Source organism: Penicillium citrinum (assembly GCF_028827155.1).
Source record: "Penicillium citrinum strain IBT 23319 chromosome Unknown utg000006l:1.0-3011923.0:1.0-3012962.0, whole genome shotgun sequence".
Taxonomy (NCBI): domain Eukaryota; kingdom Fungi; phylum Ascomycota; class Eurotiomycetes; order Eurotiales; family Aspergillaceae; genus Penicillium; species Penicillium citrinum.
In genome coordinates, this window is record NW_026622691.1 from 2,027,026 (window position 1) to 2,047,603 (window position 20,578).

Below are 20,578 nucleotides of genomic sequence, written 5' to 3' on the forward strand. Positions count from 1 at the left end.
AGTCCTCCCCAACAGAAACAAAAATAGCTCGATCGAGTCGTGGTAGTGGCAGTCATGAATGAAGACATGGTTCAGGCTTGAAAAATAATGATCCTGGTATCATATGTCGATAGGCTGTCCTTGTCGAAGAGGTTATATGATTGACGCTCAGTTTGGGGGAGATGGGGAGATTGGGTTCGCAGTTCACTGACGACCCCGTGTGGACCGCCGTGTTTCTTCGGCGATTCGCCGATCGTTCGCAAGCGACAATTCTAGACGATCTCATCGTGGCTTGACAGCTCAGCAGCGAGATCGAACTGCCGTCAGCAATGCCCGGTAACCCCCACTCCGAGCAGGGTTTCCTTTTCAACCGATTTGGTTGGATTACTTGAGTCATGAGATGTAGCTGAAGAGTATTGTATATATTGATATCTAGTAACCCGTGCATTTTCGAGTCAGTGATAAATTATAGCACACTAGTGTATGGTCGGATGATCATTCTGAAAGACATTCAGCTTAGGCCAAGGCCAGCCTCTCCCGTCGGAAAAGTGGCCACATACAGACATCTCGAGATGATTCAATAGTCTAAATGAGGCGACTCATGGTCCCAATAACACAATTTGCTAGGTTGAATGGACAAGAGGCGCTGCCATGGCTAGCGCCACATAAGCAGAGTACAAAGAACACTCCAGAAGAAAAGAAGCGGTACTTTAATAGACCTTGATATACTATACTACACTACACTACACTACTGTACAACATTGTACATCTTACTGGGGACTCTAAGACATACTCAAGGACCAAGACAAAAGTCCTTGAGCAATTTGAGCAATACAAGTTATGGTTTTGGCCGTGAAACACTTTTCTCCGCACTAAGAAGTACCAACTGCTAACTATTTACATAGTGTAATTTTAGAGCAAATAGAGTACGTACCGAAACCCGCAACAAGGATACCCAGAAAGAAACGATAAGTTCCTTCTCGAATGATTGAAACTTAAAGAGTATACATAGTACATCATTTCGAACTAAAATTAATAAAACTACTACTCACTAACCTTGTTTTTCACAAATAACTTTTCAGTGTTGTTTGCGTCAGGTCCCAGCAGAGCCAGTCATCATCAAACAGATACCTTTCGAAAGAAAAAAGATGCTTCTTATTTTCGTAGACGCACCTCGTTCCGAACGACAGAAATCCGTGTATCCAGAAAGCAGAACCGAAAAAGACAAAATTTAGCCAGATTATATGGTAGGATTAGCTCCGCCCATACCCGTAGAAGCATTCGCACCACTCGCGGCACTATTATTCCTCCGTCTCATCTGCTCATAAAGAGCAAGGCATGTCACGAGCACCATAAGATGAAAACTTTCTCCAATATCCATTCTCACCTCCAACACTTGACCTTCACTTTCCTCCTCGGTGGTAGGAGGGTAGACAGCAGAGTAATTTGCAAAAATTGCAACGACATCCCCCGTGCGATCATGGATTAACTCCATACTTCCTGCCCGAGTAAAACTCAACTGATGATTCGCATCCCACGTGAAAGTCTCCAATGCGCCATTCTCTAACTCATGAGTGAAGCTGTATTGAAACTTTCCCCGCTCCACGCGACTCAGGGACTTCCAGCATAAGCATTCTGAATTATTGTCATGTAGTCCGATTTTGATATCTGCTGAGATATGACGGAATTTAACTATTCCTATCACAGGATCGTGGCTATCACCGCCGTGAAAAGTCAGATCTGGCTTTCCTGGAGTGATCTTGCTGTTTTTTACATAGATTGTATTTTGGCCGGATACCACGTAGTGGCGCTTCCAATAGGTGGAGTTGATATTGTAGCGTACTATTGACGTGGACATATCTGAATTTCGGTGTTATTGATTGGTACCAATATGTCAAATTTGATAAATTGGAGTGATATATCTAAGATGATTCCAGTGTATAATACTACTAACTGTCCATAGGTACCTTTTATACTGGACTATCCTCTTCGCTGGTTGCCCGATCCATGTGGCGAAGAATTCAGATCGCAGGGCTGAGCATTTTTGACCCCTTCGATTTTTCTCTATGTGATAAGTTAAGTTTTATATTAGTTCTCTAGGCCGTGGTACTAATTCTGGGCACAGCGAGTGGTTTGCCACTTGCGTCTTTGAATGTTCTACTTCGAGCCCAGCCAAGAGACTTGGCCGACTGAGCCCCCATCGGGCAACTATAGTATGGTGTGAAACTTCTCAATTCGGGCTTAGCGCCAGGGATTAATTATTCAATCTTGATCTGGAACTAAAATGCGTGCATGAGTAACGTCCCGAGGGATTGGCCATAGAAGGCTGCCCAAACTATAAGTCTAGGTTGTTTCCTTTAAGAAGCGTTCCCATTCTTGCTGGCGCTGTCTCCCTCGACCACCCGTCTGGGTTGGGATGCTATAGCGAGATATCGACCAAAATTTTGACATGCTGATCACGGTCATTGATCAACGCTCGAAAGCCTTTCTCTGCCACTTCATGCATCCCGATCTTGCTTGTGATCATGGGTCGTGGTTGGATGGCACCTGAGGTTATAAAATCGATGAGATACCATGAAGAAAAAGTCGAAAGAGGAATTTAGATTTCTTGACTTACCAGACGCTATTGCTTCAATCACAGCTTCGAAATCTCCATCATCAAAAACTGCTGCACCAGTAACATGCTTCTCCCCTAAAACTATATCAGGAAATGCATTAATGGTCGGTTTTTCCTCCCATAAAGACACAATGACCATAGTTCCGCGAGCCCGTAGACCCGCCAAGGCAGTATCTAGTCCGGCCTGTGCTCCAGATGTTTCAAAAGACACAGGGACCCCTTGAAATTGTCCAGCGATTTCTCGGATTTTTGAGACTGCATCTATTTCCTTAGGGTCGAGGACATGTGATGCACCGAAAAGCTGAGCATGTTTTCGGCGCTGTTGAGAAATCTCAACTGCAATTATGGTCTTGATCCCTCGGGCTTTCAATACCTGCACGATTGCCAGTCCTATTGGTCCGGCTCCAACGACCAGAGCTGTGTCTCCGACTTGGAGAGGACTGCGACTGACTGCATGCCATGCAACGGTCAGAGGTTCCACCAGTGCTAGTGATTCATGTGAGCTAGAATACATTGAGTGAACCAACATGATACCATGATCAAATACACACCTCCTATATCTAGTGGTATTGGATCAGGAAGCTTGAATGCGTGTTTTCTATCCACGACAACATGATCGGACATGCCCCCAGCATCCCCTATCAGAGATCAGACGAATACCGGATCAGGAAGAGGGCTTTCATACCGCTGTATCCGATAAACCCCAAGTTGTTGCAGATATTAAACCTCCCCATCGTACAACGAGGGCAAGAGCCATCAGAGAGATTCGGCTTCACAGCCACTTTGTCTCCAACTTTGAGATTATTCACACCTTCTCCAATTTCCTCGACAGTACCACTGAACTCATGTCCCAAGACTGTTGGGAGCGTGCCACCTGTGATAGGATGCGGTGTTACGGGAACCGCGCTGGGACCGGAGAGATACTCATGGATGTCTAATTCGGTCAGCAGGTGAAACGAAGAAAAAGCTCTCGAGAGTATTTTACCACTGCCGCATATCCCTACAAATGCAGGTCTAATCTTTTGAACGCATTAGCAACAATTGGTGGTGGGCATATATATCATATTACCATCCTCCATATGATACTAGAAAGATTTTGAAAATACCTTGACCTGACCAATACCACAACTGGGCTCTTCGACCTCATCCAAGCGGATATCTTCTCTGCCGTGGAAACGAACAGCTCGCATAACGACAGGATTTTGACTCGAGGTAGTCAAAATAGATTCAATAACGCCACAGGTGAAGATAATGCGTTGAATTATGAGTACTCAAAGCAATTTACTACCCATCCAGGAGGCTTTACGGGGTTTTATTATGCCTCTAACGTAGAAACGGGGCACATCAGTAGTTATCTCAATCTTCCCCACGGCGTTTTCTCCGAGGCCGGGGAGGAGAGCCCCTCTTCCCCGCCATCCCAAGAGGTACGTACCGCGGATGTTAGCAAAGAATTTGTAGTATTATGTATGAATGAAAATTATGATGGTCGGAATTGAAAGATATTGCGGAAAAACCCCGTCTCTCTTAGTAAGTTTTGGGGTGACTATTTATCTGTGTTCTGTCATTCTGGGACCATTGTAAAGAGTGAGTGGAGAGAAGTCTATCAAGTCTTCATTTATAAATATTCATAAGGACAGAAATCTATACTTGAAAGTTTCTCGATATCTTGAAACTCATCTGAGATCGAGAAATCAGCTACAATTAGGATTCGTGGTTACTCTATTACTCTTATTCCACGTGCGGCATACTTGTCAAAACACGTGACAGACTCGATCAGACATGTCAAGCATTTTTTTCCTAGTAACTCAACAGGAATTATGCAAATGAAAATAACAATTGATTCATGGGTCAAGCTTTGTTGGAATAAGAACAATTGAATTGGTGCCAGTGGTCGAGAACGAGATACCCGGGCGGCCCGCCGTCAACCAAAGGATATCCCTAAAATTCAGACGGGCACCTCCATTAGTATTACCTCGGATAACGGCACTCATTTTATCTTTTCGAAATATTCTACAGACATTAATGTAAAAAGCGGGTTATGACAGAGGAACAGTTCTGTTCCTGGATTTGTACTTCACTTCGTCATTCATCGCCGGAAGCAGGAGTGTCGATCTAGGAATGTAACCCCAGATTCAGCTTGGAATGTGACCCTCGTGGAAAACATGGGATGAAGTGGCGATCGAGGCCTAAATCTCTTCTATAGAACTATCAGGCATAGGGATGATCTATTGAGAATTCTTCGAATCGACCAGGTTGCTGATTTGTAGGAATATAACATGTATATCAAAAGTAGAAGAAAAAAAAACCACTCTGCTAAGATAAACAAACTCGTACTCTTGAAACTTTCAGATAACTGCACAGTAGAGTATGAAATTTTGTCCATGGGCCATACTCATCCATCTACGGTACCAATGGCTCGATTCCTTGGTTTGGACCCGGATTGCATCCCCTTATGGGACCTTGTCCAAGGTCAGTCAGTAGATACTGTCGGGATTAGGCCCAATTCATCTAAATGGAAACTCCATAGGATCCATTTCACCTTCGATTCGGATGAATGTAACACTTAGCCTCACTTTTGTCTATTCATTTATATCCACGCTGATTCTAATTGTTCTTGTTGAACTTTAACTCTCAACAATTGCACTCTTGTACTTGGTCCAGTAGACAATCGACCTATCTTGGACACTCCCGACAAATCAGGCTATACCTATACAATGCAGCTTCAGATTTTCAGTAACTTATACCTTTTTTTCCTCTCGGCTGCTCTGGTAAGAGCCCAAGACCCAACACCTGCGTCAACCCCGAGTGAAGGTGGATGCGCCGATCAAAAGTAAGGTTGAATACCATCGCCAATCAAAATCTAACTAACCCAATTTCTAACGGAAAAAGAATCGTGGATCAATGCGTATTAACAATGAAAATCGGTCTCGCGAAATGTCAAGATGATAACTGGGATTGCAAATGCTCCGCGCAAGCTAATATCGCCAAGTAAGTCTTTCTGAATTCCAAATACTACTACCAAGTTGATACTGGCATTGGTATCCGCGTACTTGGTATTGACGATCTCATAGCTGCTACGTCGATTGCCTCAATAACCAAGATAGCTTCTCGGCTCAACTATCCAGTGCACAGATCTGTGCCACTGCTAACGCATACGACAACGGCTTGACAGAGGTCCCTGCAACATGGACAACCCCTGGGCCTGCAGCGGCGACTCCGGCACAGATCAGTGATATCGAAGACGACGAGGTCGACGGAGGAGTGAAGGCGATGACCACTAGCGCGCCGACAAAGTCCTCAACTGAACAAAAGGAGACGAAGCCGTCGGAGGGAGCAGCGGCTGCGAAGAATGCTGGAAGTTGGTTGGCTCTCTTAGGATTGGGCATTGGCATGTTCTTTTGAGACCGATTGTACCCTTTCTTTGAAACCCTGTTAGAATAGCAAGCACACCATACAACAGTGAAAATACAAGCACTGAAATTTCTTGACAAGAATGCAGCGAGGGGTTCTACGAGGAATAGAGCAAGAGGAATGAAAGATCAAGAAATTGACCGGTACAAATAGAGATTTGTAATTTTTCTTTAGAAAGAGACCAGCTCAAAATGAGACGACTTTACTTGCTTTTGCGATTTAACAGTCCCTTCAAGGCTTCTGTTTCGCCCTCCATTTTCGAGACTTGAAGTCTCAACTCATCACGTTCCTTTCTTATCTTCTCCAACTCATCTTCCAGAGTTTTCATCCGATCAGCACGCCTCTGGCGACATCGCCGAGCCGCAAGCGTGTTGAGTCTGCGCTTTTCCACGCGAGACGAATCAACACGGCCCAAGCCATCATCACCCTGCGAGGTCGTAGGGCTGGGGAGAGAGCCTGATGCGGAACCTGGTATCTGAGATGTTGGGGAAGGATGAGATTGCCCGTCTGCATAGAGCATTAGCGACGAATTCTAGGAGATAATGACATCTCCAGATATCCTCTGGCGGTATTGATCTCACCTTGAGAATTTACGGAGCCGGGAACAAGAGGAGAAGGGGCGAAACTTTGCGGGTCATTGGTGGCTGAATCCGAAATTGAAGTAAAAGTCGATGTAATGCTATAATCCAAATCATTGATCGCTACATCAATGTCGGGATATGGAATGGAATCATGTGCGGAAACGAGGTTCCAGTCGGTATCGGCAAAGGACAGGTGCGATTGTGTCCAAAGATCCGACTCTTGTCCAAAGGGTTCGAGAGATTGTGAGAGTGGCGCAGTCGTGGGGATATACGACGGGGCCGAAGAGATAGGATAGGAGGGTTGGTGATTAAGGAGGTAAGGGGAAAAATTACGCCTCGGCAGACAGTCCAACTCCTGGAGGCTTGAGGAGGGACTGTGATTGAGAAGGCTGCCAGAAGGTGAATGTTGCCTGGAAAACGGCTGCGGCGCTGGAGCAAGAGCAGGCCGCCATGATGAGATTGTTTGAACGGGCCTAAGCGGGCCCGGGACGCGGGATTGGTTAGAAAAAGAAGATTGTCGGGAATTCAACCCTTAGGATTTGGGGGGGGTTGAACTCGGTCACAAAGGGCCGAATGTGAGTGGGTGTCCTCAGGAATGAACGACAAGGGCGAAGGTCGAAGGTGATATACCCAAAGAGATCGACACCGCTCACCCCGGAGCAGTCACGTGCGCAGCACTGCCCAGTCTCCATTTTGAGATTTTAAGGGTTCTGATTGGCCAAGAGTCACTCGACTCATTGTGACTCATTTTAGTGCGGAAGTCTAGACCAATCAGAGTCTGCATTGATAGTACATGCATACGCATAGAAGTTTATGTACATCTATATGGAAATATCTCAGGTCACTATCTATGCTGCAAGTAGGGTAGCATTGAATTAGTGGTATTTTTAGAATGAGAGAGGCTCCCAAGGGCAAAGATTTCTTAGTAGTGTATTTGCATTAGAGAGGAGTCTAGTTACTAACTTGAACCGTGCTAGCATGTACTATGTACACTATTAAACTGGATTAAAAATATAGTGGAATGAAATCAGATTTTACACTAAGCAAATGACTATAAGCTACACTAGTGTAGAACTTTCTAAACCTGTAGAAAGGCCAGACTATGTAGATTCCCTAGCCCTCAAGATCCTACTTGGCGAAGACCATCCAGCTCTTTATCAGCAAGCTAGGAGCATGCTCGATGGCTGAATATACTATAGTATATTTTGCAGACCTACAAGACATCTCCCTTCAACCAATTCAATTCAATTGAATTTATCAACTTGCTCTTACCATATTATGTCCTCTCTTTTTTTGGTCATTTTGTTTTTGACGAGATCCTCAAATAATCATGCCTATTCCTTAAGGCTATTCAACTGAACTAAGCTGAGGAAGTGATCACGTGAGATATCCGAGTGTCCAAACCAAAAAGGAAAAGCTGCGGATATCTTCACGTTGGATCAGACCCCTTATGAAAAGGAAAAAAAAGAAACACCTATCAATCGTAACCACAGCAGATCTCCCCGTGGGATCGACCGTCAAGTTGTCGTTCTTCAGGTGTACTAGCCTATTGCGGGCCCGAACCACAACCCCGCGGGTCCAATCGTTGACACAATTCCGTGCCCCTCCTCGAATTTCTTTTCTTTCATCCCCTCCACGCGCATTCACCATGGCGACCGCCGCTGCCCCCGACTCCTCGCTCCTCTCTCTCCTCTACCGCTCCTACCCGACTGTCATCTCTCCCGATGCTACCGAGCCCGATTACCTCCATGCCACCCCAAAGATCTTCCCGCAGATCTCTTACGTCGAGGCCGAGGAGGCTGATGTCAAGCAATGGCTCAACACCGTCTCTGGCTTGAAGCACGTCCTTGCTAAGGATGAGAAGCATGCAGTCGAGAGCATCTTGGTTCAACTGAACACCCATCTGGCTACACGCACTACCCTCCTCGGTGCGAAGCCCTCGGTCGCCGATATTGCTGTTTATGCTCTGGTTGCCCCGCTGGTCGAGAAGTGGTCACCCGAGGAGCGTACTGGCGAGAAGGGATATCATCACATCGTGCGTCACATTGACTTTGTGCAGAACTCCAAGGTTTTCTCGCTGCAGATCCCCGAGGAGGAGAAGATCGCCATTGACGTGAACGACGTTCGCTTCGTGCCCAAGCCCGTCGACCCTAAGGAGGAGAAGGAGCGCAAGAAGCGCGAGAAGGCCAACGCTCAGAACCCCGACGCTGCTGCTGAGAAGCCCCTTGTCGTTGGCCAGGGCAAGCCTGGAAAGGACCAAGGCAAGGCTGCTGAAGCTGCCGCTGCCGGTGCTCCCAAGACCAACAAGAAAGAAAAGAAGGAGAAGAAGGAGAAGGCTCCCAAGCCTGCTCCTGCTCCTGCTGCTCCCCCATCCCCCTCTCTTATCGACTTGCGTGTCGGTCATATCCTGCGCGCCATCAACCACCCCAACGCCGACTCCCTCTTTGTCTCCACCATCGACTGTGGTGACGCGCCAGGTTCTGACAACACCTCTCTGGATGAGGAGACCGGCAAGACTGTGCGTACTGTCTGCTCTGGTCTGAACGGTCTGGTTCCTCTGGAGGAGATGCAGGGCCGCAAGATCGTTGCTGTCTGCAACTTGAAGCCCGTTACCATGCGTGGTATCAAGTCCGCAGCCATGGTTCTGGCTGCTTCCCCTCGTGTGCCCGAAGGTGGTGATTCGCACGCCGGTCCCGTCGAGCTTGTCAACCCTCCCGCTGATGCTCCCGCTGGTGAGCGTATCACTTTCCAGGGTTGGGGAGAGGGTCAGCCTGAGAAGCAACTCAACCCTAAGAAGAAGATCTGGGAGACCTTCCAGCCTGGTTTCACCACTAACGAGAACCTTGAAGTCTGCTTCGATAGTAGTGCTGTCCCCACTGTTGCTGGTCAGGAGGGTAAGCCTGCTATTGGCAAGCTTGTTACCGCCTCAGGTGTCGTCTGCACCGTCAAGACCTTGAAGGATGCTACTGTGCGGTAAAAAAGTTGCGGATACATCAAAAAATACCATCCATTAGTGCATACCCACGAGAAGACGAAATAAAACAGCCATTTCTTAGTTCATTATCACCATCCCTTAAAGACCAAATAACTACACTCCACCTTCATAATTATAGTCTAGATGTCCAAGATAGGTCAAAGAACTTGTTATTGAAGATGCTACTTTTATGGAAATATTTATAGTAATAAGTTTATCTCTCGTTAGTCGCTCTACACTATTCCACCATTATTTGACTAACTACCCTCATCACAAAGAGGCATATTCTAATCACTTGGGGGATGCAAATCCGAGAGACGGACCGCGGTGGTCAAAGACCACAAATAACGCCTTTAAGAAGACGTCTCCAAAGATCTGAATGCTGGAGCCAGAGTTGGACTGTACGCCACCGTAACAGACTGATGCAAATGTTAGTCCCGATGTTCAATATTGCAAAATAAAAAAAAATAGCGGAGGAAGAATCAAGAACTTACCCGTTCCACCGGTAGTTTTGTTTTTGCCGATTTCAGCGAAATTGATCAATGATCCAGGAATAGTGGCTTGGAACTTATTGCCAATGGCAACTGACAAACTGGGGATATTCGTGTCACAGGAAAAGATATAGCCGTCCACACTGTTTGAATATTGTGCCCAACCAGCATAGTATGCCTTGGCAACCTGGGGGCTAACAAGCATCAAAGAAGTACCAGTATCGGCAATGGCAGTAGGAACGTCGGTGATCTTTTGCAAAGATCCACCACCCACGGCAAACTGGCCGGTCTCGAATTGCCAGAAGCCATTGGAATCATCGACACTGACATTCACGAGGGTTCCGGAGTACTTTTCATGATCGACTATGCCGAACTCATACTCGCCAACAGCTTCGCTCTTCAGACGAGCGGTGAAGACCGGCTCGTCGAGGTCGGGGAGGACATTATCGAAGAATGTCTTCTGTGGGCCTGGATCGAATGTGTTAATCGAAGTGAAGCCAAGACCGACAAGCCCGTTCGAATTTTCGTCGGAAAGGAATGAATCTGAAACTGAGTTGGGTAGTCCGAATACTTGGTCTTCCACGACAACACCGCCAATGGAAACAGTATCTTGAGCAAGATCCCCTGAAGCGCTGGAAGAGTCGCCGTAAGAAATCTTGAACGTGCCGTCCACTTTTTTATAAGTGCTAGAGTTGCTGGGGTTGTATACTGTTCGACCAGAGATCGAAGATTGCGGAAGATTAGTATTCATGACCCACCTAGTATATCACATGTAAACATCAGTATATGGTTTCATGATTGTATCAAATTAGACATATCATCAACAATTGGGAACTTACATATCAGATGATCCAGTATCAAAATCCATCACGATCGTCTGCCCACCAATCTGGACCGGCGAAACGAACTCAACATCGCCTTGAACCGAGGTGGCAGACACGGAGCCGCTCTGGTCAGACTCGTCTGACTTCTGATTAAAAGATGCGGACTTGCCAGTGTGAGGCAAGTCAAAAGGCTCGAAGTCATCGAGGTCAATACCAGTAAACTCAGTCGGAGCAATACCGAACTTGCGGTATGCCTTGCGAAGGGCCGCAGGACCATGAGCAACATAATCACTTCGTCTAACACGTTCTACACGGAAAGATTTGCTCTTTTTCTGAGTATGCAGGGCAGTAACCGGCGCTGCCAGAGCATCATAACTCAGCGAGAGGAAAAGTACCAGCGAGAAAACTAGATGCATCTCGTCTGATCTTGAACAACACTTGCGAAATGAGACTTTGATGGATGACCCAGGCCAGCTAGGTAAATCTCAAATACAAAAGAGTGAATGAGATCTTTTTTTTTTTTAAAAAAAAAAAAAAAGAAAATGTAAACGAAGAAGATCTCCAGGATCTTTGAGAGAATGGCGGACGTGGTGAGTGAGCTCGCAGAGTGAATGGAGCGAGTAGTAAACAAAGCACTCAGAAAGAAGCCTCCACTAGACACAGTCTAGAGTCGAATAGTCCCCCACAGGGAAATCAAAAGAAAGAAATGAGAGACGAGAGAAGAGAAGTCAAGGATGACCGAAGAAGAATCAAAGAATGAGCATCCAGCACTATTGTATCAAGATCTGAAAAAGGAGAAAACGACCGCCAATCCTAGACCCCGGGGAGATGGACGTAGATCTATAAAAGGGGAGCACCAAAGAAAAGAAAGGAAAAATACTTCAAAGGGGTAATACCCAACGGATGTGCAATTCTTCAGGGTCATGGTCCATTCACCGATCGGAATACACCACAGAAGAGGGTTGACGTAGGGGTAGTAGGGCAAAGTAGTACGTTTCTGATCATCCCGACACACCAGACCACGCAAGACACGCCCACCAAGATACACCACTCACAGACGGACAATAAGATGCTAAGCCCTTGGCCCAGGCACCATAACTAAGCTGCCGAGAGAGCTGTCACAGAGATCCACGAAGGGAGAGTCCTCCGGATAGGGCAGAGTCCAGCTTTCTCGGCGGATCATTTGTCTGCTACAGCGTGGCGTACGGGGCTCAGTGGAGATCCAGTGGGCGCGAGTTGTGACAGATGGATCTTCTCCATATATCATTGAGAATATCAAATGGTTTGTGCAGCTAACTGATCCTGAAACACCACGGCGGGTGCGTGGCCAATCATGCTGGTCTGTCTCCTATTCCCCTTGAAACGGCGGGACCGGTCACGCTATGAGAGGCTGTAGTGATACTTTACTCAGGCCATCTTGGCGGTTCGCCACAAAATGGATTTTGGTCGCTGGCACGGAGTTATACTGGTTGTGCTCGGCATTGTAGGGAGTAAATGAATGAAAAGGTTGGCGCTCGGGCGGAGTTTGCCTGGTTCGTACAGGAAGTACCTGTTGGTCTGCAAAGGCATTATGCATACTTTGTACATCCTGAAAAGCTATCAGCAGGGATGAGAGCTAAATTTCTTTCATAACGAGAATTTTTCAAAATTTGGCGCAGGGATATTTGGATAGGAAGAATGTTCCTCAAAGAATCATGTTGTAGATACTGCCTTCGCAATAGGGGAAGATCCTTACTGCCATACTAGCCTCCACCTGAAACCCTTAAAAGACTTGGTATAGAGGACGTGCACGAGATTTTGACCAGCTTTCTACAGACGGCTAGTCAATGCCGAGCATAGCCATTCATAACTAGTAGGTAGCCATGTAACATAGTCCAAATTTAAAGCAGATTCATTGTCCGAAATACCATCCTCTCCTGGATCCCCCAACCAACCCTCAACACTCAAACCAACTGTTATTTGGAATATTCTTCTATCACTTTCACCTGCACATTATTGATTTCTGGCTCCGTCTGTCCGATGAAATTGTCTCGAACCATGTGCACGTTTCGCTCCGTTGTCTCGTGAAGAACCATGTCGAATCGACGAACAAGATTGCCAAGAGTATGATGCATCCACGACCAATTCATACTTCATCATGTTAGTACGGCCTAAATATCTTTATTTTGGTCAGTCAATGTGGGGGCATACCTTTGGCCAAGACAACCTAGAGTCCCCTTTGAAGCTGGTACCAAATATCTTTCGAGAAGACGCAACTCTTCCGGCTCGAGTAACCACCGTTCTGGGATAAACCGCGTAGGTTCAGGGAATATATTCGGGTCTCTCAAGATAAAATATGTCGACATTGAGACGAAGGTCTGCATCAATTAGTGTATAGTCCCTTACCGGGGAGTCTCGCACTTATAACTCACTCCAGCTGGGATATCCCAGTCTTTGTACCGTAGTACCTCATCCGGGGCCGAGCGAGGAAGCCGTGTTGTCACCACCGAGGCCAATCTAAGACCCTCTCTAATCACAGCAGTATATGAGAAGTTCAGCGAGGATCCTCTAATCTTTACTAGTACCTAAATAGTCTGCAGCTGCACTTACCAAATACGGAATTTCCTCCAGCTCCCGGAGGGTCGGGATCTTTTTTGAATCCGGAATTGCCGCCAAGAGCTCACTTTTCAGTCGCCGATATGTCGACGGATTGTTAAGTAGGTGAAAGATAGTTATGGCGCAAGTTTGAGAAGGAGCGTCTGTTCCAGCGAGCATTAGGAATATGGCATCATCCTCAAGTCGAGATTGCGATTTTTCGATCAGAGGTATACTGGAATCGGCTAATATCGCAGGATATATAGCCTTTGGGGTATTCGAAAAAGCAGTCTTCTCTGCGGAGAGATTTTCCGACTGTATCTTAACCTCCCAATTATCGTACCGATCGACGAGTGTTTGGATTCGATCTTTGACGGACTAGAAAGAGTGAAAAAATAAGTTTTATTTCCCCAGGCTTTTAGGATGGATTGTCTTGTGTTACCTGCTCCATGGCATAGACATGCGCATACTGAGGGACGGCCAAAGACACCTGATTCGGGACTAAATGTGCTATATCGCCCAAAAAATTGAAGTGCCGAATCAATCGGCAGAATTCAAACATTGTATTCACTTGGGTCTTCCAAGTATTGGGCAAATCCGGCCCATCGAGAGAATGAAACCCTATGTCTCGTCCGAATGCGTGTTGTGAGAGAGTATCGCTTGTGAAGCAATGGAAGGCTGTATACAGTTCGAGTGTAGCTTTGCTCTTCATGGCTTTTGAAAAATGCTTGCACAAAGCCTGGGTATTTGCCTGAATCACCGGCTCAAAGTCGTCTACCGCGCCCTTTTTAAGGAAATGGCCCAAGACCTTTCTCCATGGTCGGTGTATCTCGTGAGAATTAAGCGAGAAGATGGATTTTGGATATCCGATGTTACTGAATAGAGGGTCTTTGTTGCGGTGTCTTCCTGGGCCTGCGTAGAGGGTATTGTAATAATCAGGGTCTTTGATGTGAAGTTCCCAAGGAGTAACGCGAACTATAGGGCCGTACTTGTCATGGAGATCGTTAATATGCCACGTAAAAGTGCCCCCTTTGATTATCTGGAAATATATCTCGTAGAGGCGGGTAGCAGCTGCCAGTCGAGGGCCAGGGAATTTTGCCAAAGGACTTAATAGCAGCCGATAAAGGAGGACATAGCCCATCAAAAGCGCAGACGCGCTGGTGAATGTAAGGAGGTATGCAAAAATGTGCTCCATAGTGAAATACTATAAGTAGTACTTATATAGTAAACTCAGAAAGTAGTAGGCGCTAGAGTTGGTATATCTCTGCTCTTACCAAGCTCTGAGAAGAGACCTGGCCCAAATAGTCCCGGATTAGTTGTGTTGGAATAATATGTACGGAGTATATTTACTGAGATCAACTTGTGTGACAAGTGAAATCAGAGGGTGTGATATCTCTTCCTCATTCGGCCCTTCTCACATCAAACACCTCATCATGCATATTTTGCTTCTTTCACGGAATTGGCGCTCACGGGTTGTGATGTTCGCTTAAAAGAGCCACTATTCGCTCTTGTGGGTTTTATGGGTAATTTAGAGTGGGTTGATGAGTTACACAGCCATTGAGACATATTGTATTTTGGTATTGCCACTATCTTCCTTGATGGACAGCTCGGAATCCAGTCAGAACAAGCCAAGCACGAAGCTCAGGCAAGAAAAAGAAAAAAGAAAAAACGAAAGGGGCTCGACCAACAATTTGGCTTTCTCTTGTATAGTCTGGCAATCAGCTGCAACGCGTTTAACAGAGTAAATCAGAGAATATGAGGTATCACTGGTATATGTACATGGATTTCAGGCTCAGAAGATACTTGAAACTTGAAGTGATATGAGATCTGCTCTAAACTGCAAGAAATAACAACATATGGCACACGATGAGACCCATCTGCACCATCATATTGATAAAATACTCCAAAACCTTGTTTTCAAGCATCATGGAAAGAAAAAGAGAAGGAAGAAAGACCCGACAATTTAAGCTGACTGCCATTGAGGCTATTATTTGCTCTTATCTGACTGGCCTAGCAGAATGCGAGCTGTTAAAAGTTCATACGGACTGTTGGCATTTGTGCATATTACTTGAAACTGTCATGGGATATCAAGAGAAAAAAGAAATTTGAAGCTATTGAACTCTACTCTACTCCACGTTTCTCTGCCTTGTTCATTGAGACACTCGCATGGCTAGCTGAATGGGTGGCAGATACCGCTGAAATATCAGAGTCCGCAAACATTAGAGATGTCGCTTCTTTTAATAACTGTCATGCCGTTAGACTCCGAACCATGCAGAAGAGATTGTCGCATACAATTTTCCCTGGCTCGAACTATGCAGGTGCATAGCAAATGGAATGCAGGCGCCGCACTCCGAGGGGGCTCAAGAGAGAATCCTGGGGTCCAGAACTAAAGATGGATCCTTGTTTAAGGAGTTCAATTCATCTACATATGTAGTTAATGATTGATGCACGCTTGGTTATTTCCTCTCAGAAGTTTGATTTGCCTAGTCCGTTCCCCCGCAACTCTGTTGGCGTTGTACCGCATACCCCAGGCTAATCACGCAAAGCTACTGGTGGCTGATGCATGAACAATTTCAAGGGGCTTAGTATACTATACTAGTATACCTAATCGAAAGTCCCCAAACTCAAAATTTTCTACCCGTCATCTTCAGCACATCAAACATTGTTTTCGAACTTTACATTTCGATAACCAACGACACGAGCGAGAGAAACACGGCTACCAATGCCTTTTTATTGCCCACGCCAATCGGGGAAACGTCGGGATTGCAATGAGATCGAAACTGGCAGATTTCGACATGTAAAAGGAATCTGCCGAGCCGATCGGCATGCCCTGGTGCTTAGAACTTCTTTTTCCGCGAGCTCCTGCTGGATGCGGTATGCCGGACCACTCGGGCAGTCCCCGTGGGGCTACATCTTCTCCACAGAATGGCATCATGCGAGGGTTCACAGTTTATCTGCAAACTATATGTGGGGAGATGATGGAGAATTTCCGACAATGAGGCCGGAGAAAATGGTATAAATTGAGCTCTCAGGGATCAGCTCTAGAAAGGGCGAGCTCATCGCGGAATAAGAATCATGACACGACTTCTCGCGCTCACCGTGTTGGGCACATTGGCGGCACAGGCCCTCGCCAAAGCAGCAGTAAACACAAGTTCTTTCTTGCCATTTCCCGACAAGCCTCGCGTGTTCGTCCTGTCGGATATCTCAAACGAGCCTGACGACCAGGAGTCGTTGACTCGATATCTGCTCTACTCTAACCAATTCGAGACTGAGGGTATCTGCGCATCTACTTCAACATGGCTTACCGACGAAGTCCACCCAGAGGACATGCTGACTGTCATGAATGCCTATGGAAACGTCACGCTTAATCTTAATCGACATGCTCCTCCAGGATCACCTTATCCATCGGGTGATCATATTCGAAGCCTTCTACGCGAAGGTCCCGCAGTGAGTGAATTACTACGCCGTATTACTTGACGATGAAACAAACGAGAGCTCTCTAACATCGCTCAATTATCTAGACATACGGAATGAAGGCCGTTGGAAAGGATATCCCTCTTAGCAATGGAGGCAAGCTCTTGCTCGAGCGTCTACAAGCCAAGAACGATAAACCCTTATGGGTACTGGCCTGGGGTGGGACGAATGTCCTCGCCCAGGTTCTGTACAAGATCCATGAAACACACTCAGAGACTGATGCCGCGGCCTTAAGAGCCAAGCTCCGCGTCTATGCTGTCTCCGACCAAGATGATACCGGTGCCTGGATTCGCCAGAAGTACCCAGACATCTTTTACATCGCATCAACCCATGGTTGGAACCAGTATGGCCTGGCTGCATGGATTGGCATTTCTGGCGAGAACTACTACCAAGAAGATCAAGGCGGACCTGATTTCTCCACGGTCACTCACAAGTGGCTGCGCGAGAACATCCAGGATACACCATATGGAAAAGCCGCGTACCCGAATTACAAGTTTATCATGGAGGGAGATACTCCTACTTTCTTGTATCTCATCCAAAATGGTCTTGGTGATTCCGAGAACCCAGACTTTGGATCTTGGGGAGGTCGCTATCAAAAGGTCAATCCTTCCACCGTGTTGAACTTCAATCATTACAGCGACGCGGCAGACCGAGTGTTGGGCCAGAACAACGAAACCTTCATCTCCAACCGAGCGACGATCTGGCGTTGGCGCAACGCTTTCCAGAATGATTTCGCGGCGCGTATGCAATGGACTCTGCCTGCCAACGTCAGTCGGGCGAATCATCACCCAATAATCTCCATTAATGGCAGCTCGGCTTTCACCCCATTAAACCTGACTGTTCAAGCTGGGTCTAAGATCACACTGAATGCCATTAAAACCGCGGATCCGGATGGAGACCGTCTGTCTTTCCGCTGGTTCCAATACAAGGAGCCTGGCACAAACGATTGGAATGTTGCTGGTAAAGTTCCTGCTCTGAATGTCACCACTTCTCAGGGTGGTCGAGTAGCGCAGGTCCAGATTCCTGCTGAGAAGGAAAGTTGTAATGGAGAGGGGTTCAACCCGTCTGGTTGCTGGCTACTCCATTTGATACTTGAGGTGACGGATAATGGATATCATCCTTTGACGAGCTATAGGCGCGTTCTGTTGCAAACGACGAATACTACGGAGACTATCTCATGAGTCTCATCAAACAGAGCAAAGAGTGAATAACTGCAATCGAATTGTACATATTTTAGCACCTTTCATACTTCGATTTCCAAACTTCTGATCGAATTACAGATATAATGAATGTGTCACATAGTATGCACATCAGCGCACCTACTTAGTTCTATGACTGTGATGTGTTAAAAGTACCCTACTATCTCAGCAGTCATAGATGTCAACTCGGAAGATGCAGTTGACAACAGGTGTCGCCATCCTTTGTGATATGCCGAGCTCTAGCATGCTTTTACTTGTCTAAAATCATAATCTAGATTACCACTCCGAGTCATGCAGGAATGACTGAAGTTTCAGCTACGAGCTAAATTGAAAGCGATCACGACAGTGACCAGCAGACTGTCTACTTTTTAAGAAATTGAAGGGAAAGTCTGTCATGCAAAAGATACCCGATAAAGCCAAGCAGACGCTGCGACAATATCGTCATGCTACCTAGCACTACTCCAAGGAATATCTCGTAACGAAAGCGTGAAGGTCTACATGTATACATGGATTGGAGTTACGCCGATTCATCTTAAGATAATCGTAAAGCTCGTATATTCCTGGTATCGAGAATAGTTCTATGCCCAAACTCCAATGATGAAAGAAACCATTCCAAGCCATATGCCATGCATGCAAAACATCAAAAATCAATCAAAGGCATCTTCAGCCAACCATCTCCTCGGGGAGAACATCCTCCGGATTCTCACCGACAGACTTGCCGACTGCTCGGACAACACGCTTGATAGCCTTGGAGGCTGGGCTATCTGGGAAGTTTTCCACGAAGCTCTCGCCATAATCGCATGCCATACCGACACGAGGATCGAGAGGAACCGCGCCGAGGAAAGGGATGCCCATCTTCTTTGCGAGTCGCCGTCCTCCGCCGGTTGTAGCACGGAATATCTGAGACTCGTGTGTGCAGCTCGGGCAAACGAATCCAGACATATTCTCCACCAGTCCCAGAATACGGATACCGGCCTTGCGGCAGAAGTCGATCTCCTTACGCACGTCGAGAAGCGACACCTCTTGAGGGGTTGTGACAACAACGGCACCGTCGACACCGGACTCTTTCAAAAGGGAGTTGACGGAGAGGTGCTCGTCACTGGTACCGGGGGGTGTATCGACAAGAAGGAAGTCCAGCTCACCCCAATCGACATCTTTCAAGAACTGCTTAATCAGTCCGTTCTTCTTGGGTCCACGCCAGATCACCGCGTCGTCACGGTTGGGTAACATGAATTGTACACTCATAGCTCCCAGGTTATCGGTCACCCATACAGGACTCCAGCCCGCGTTGCTAATATGAATGGTCTCTGCCTCCACGCCCATCATCTTGGGGATCGAAGGTCCGCAAATATCGGTATCCATAATGCCAACAGTGGAATCGGGGTTCGTAGCGAAGCCGTGAGCAAGAAGGCTAGTGAATGTCGATTTGCCAACTCCTCCTTTTCCAGAAAGAACAAGAATCTTGTGTCGTATTTGGGACAATCGTTCGGTTATGATAGGAATATCTGGATCTGGCCCTTTAGGCGCGGTGGCGCAGATCTGTTGGTTCGGACATCCAGCGCAAGCATCTCCTTGGCCTGCCTTTTCGGATTCTGGACCAGGACAGTGTTCTAAAGAAAAGAAGTTAAGACTTTATTGTACCTGTGTCGGGCTGAAGAGTTCCCCGCCGTACGTACCTGGTTCTGGAGCCACCAGGTTTGGCGCTCGTTTGGTAGACGCCTCGAGAGACGGCTCATTAGGCTCTTCCACGTACGGCGCCATCTCGGTTTATCTGGTACAGCGCGCAATAAAATGAAGGGTATAAAATGATTCAGGTGTTGAAAGTCGAAAAGCGCTGGTGGCGAGCGGTGATTGATAAGCGGGGATGACTAAATTGCCCCGTACCATTGGCGGGGCCTGCGGTGTCGGAGCGCATATGGACATATGCGGTTGATGTACGCGACCAGGATAACGCTATTCTAGGAGAGGGAAGCAAATTGGAGTTATAATGGAAATTGTGTGATTAGATTGAGCGGCTATTCACATTGCCAAGTAAAAAGAAAGAAAATAAGAAAATATGCAGTATTCTGGGGGCAAAAGGACTACCCGTGTGCCTTCAGGGAGCATGCCCCCCTCACTATTGTCCACCGTACAGGACACTACACTGATGTCGTCGAATAGATGTTGCACGCCGGCATACATCTGGCACACCATCCGAATGTTTCGTAGTGACGATTTTCATGCGTTAGATTAGCAGGAGAGGCTTTCCAAATAACGCTAATGCAGAATCCCTGCTTAGGTCTCTGAGAGTGTCTCCTGAAGTGTGCCTCAATACATCCAATCGCGCCCAGCCGAGCATAGTAGAGGCCAGACTCTCGTCCTGTCAGAAGTCGAACCGCCGACGGAATCTTGATTTGATGTGCCTCCACTGCACGGTGATCAGAGTGGCCCGGACATGAGTGGGACACCCCAATG

General features: G+C 46.8%; 9 protein-coding genes across 9 annotated transcripts; 3 read left to right on the forward strand and 6 right to left on the reverse strand.

The window, feature by feature from the left end:
- Positions 1-1,219: 1,219 nt before the first annotated feature.
- On the reverse strand, positions 1,220-1,837 carry N7469_007289 (uncharacterized protein; the record flags this gene model as incomplete). Its single annotated transcript, XM_056646207.1, has 1 exon — positions 1,220-1,837. The coding sequence occupies one exon, from the start codon at positions 1,835-1,837 to the stop codon at positions 1,220-1,222; it is 618 nt and encodes a 205-aa protein (XP_056499648.1).
- A 561-nt stretch (positions 1,838-2,398) lies between these two features.
- Positions 2,399-3,786, reverse strand: N7469_007290 (2,3-butanediol dehydrogenase; the record flags this gene model as incomplete). Its single annotated transcript, XM_056646208.1, has 6 exons — positions 2,399-2,526; positions 2,597-3,082; positions 3,148-3,234; positions 3,282-3,530; positions 3,582-3,615; positions 3,703-3,786. 6 exons carry the CDS (start codon positions 3,784-3,786, stop codon positions 2,399-2,401), a joined length of 1,068 nt encoding a protein of 355 aa, XP_056499649.1.
- Positions 3,787-5,411: 1,625 nt separating this feature from the next.
- Positions 5,412-5,998, forward strand: N7469_007291 (GPI anchored serine-threonine rich protein; the record flags this gene model as incomplete). The annotated part of the gene is made up of 2 exons (XM_056646209.1): positions 5,412-5,584; positions 5,668-5,998. 2 exons carry the CDS (start codon positions 5,412-5,414, stop codon positions 5,996-5,998), a joined length of 504 nt encoding a protein of 167 aa, XP_056499650.1.
- Positions 5,999-6,209: 211 nt separating this feature from the next.
- N7469_007292 (uncharacterized protein) lies at positions 6,210-6,976 on the reverse strand (the record flags this gene model as incomplete). The annotated part of the gene is made up of 2 exons (XM_056646210.1): positions 6,210-6,514; positions 6,589-6,976. Coding segments are annotated over 2 exons (693 nt in total), but the record flags the coding sequence as incomplete, so codon positions are not given.
- A 1,260-nt stretch (positions 6,977-8,236) lies between these two features.
- On the forward strand, positions 8,237-9,565 carry N7469_007293 (putative cofactor for methionyl- and glutamyl-tRNA synthetases; the record flags this gene model as incomplete). The annotated part of the gene is made up of 1 exon (XM_056646211.1): positions 8,237-9,565. One exon carries the CDS (start codon positions 8,237-8,239, stop codon positions 9,563-9,565), a length of 1,329 nt encoding a protein of 442 aa, XP_056499652.1.
- Positions 9,566-9,853: 288 nt separating this feature from the next.
- N7469_007294 (pepsin-like aspartic protease) lies at positions 9,854-11,293 on the reverse strand (the record flags this gene model as incomplete). The annotated part of the gene is made up of 3 exons (XM_056646212.1): positions 9,854-9,981; positions 10,057-10,811; positions 10,893-11,293. The coding sequence occupies 3 exons, from the start codon at positions 11,291-11,293 to the stop codon at positions 9,854-9,856; spliced, it is 1,284 nt and encodes a 427-aa protein (XP_056499653.1).
- A 1,539-nt stretch (positions 11,294-12,832) lies between these two features.
- On the reverse strand, positions 12,833-14,646 carry N7469_007295 (cytochrome P450; the record flags this gene model as incomplete). Its single annotated transcript, XM_056646213.1, has 5 exons — positions 12,833-13,007; positions 13,068-13,234; positions 13,289-13,429; positions 13,467-13,829; positions 13,894-14,646. The coding sequence occupies 5 exons, from the start codon at positions 14,644-14,646 to the stop codon at positions 12,833-12,835; spliced, it is 1,599 nt and encodes a 532-aa protein (XP_056499654.1).
- A 1,880-nt stretch (positions 14,647-16,526) lies between these two features.
- Positions 16,527-18,106, forward strand: N7469_007296 (DUF1593 domain-containing protein; the record flags this gene model as incomplete). Its single annotated transcript, XM_056646214.1, has 2 exons — positions 16,527-16,898; positions 16,973-18,106. 2 exons carry the CDS (start codon positions 16,527-16,529, stop codon positions 18,104-18,106), a joined length of 1,506 nt encoding a protein of 501 aa, XP_056499655.1.
- Positions 18,107-18,787: 681 nt separating this feature from the next.
- Positions 18,788-19,885, reverse strand: nbp35 (Fe-S cluster-binding ATPase; the record flags this gene model as incomplete). Its single annotated transcript, XM_056646215.1, has 2 exons — positions 18,788-19,734; positions 19,801-19,885. The coding sequence occupies 2 exons, from the start codon at positions 19,883-19,885 to the stop codon at positions 18,788-18,790; spliced, it is 1,032 nt and encodes a 343-aa protein (XP_056499656.1).
- Between the last annotated feature and the right edge of the window lie 693 nt (positions 19,886-20,578).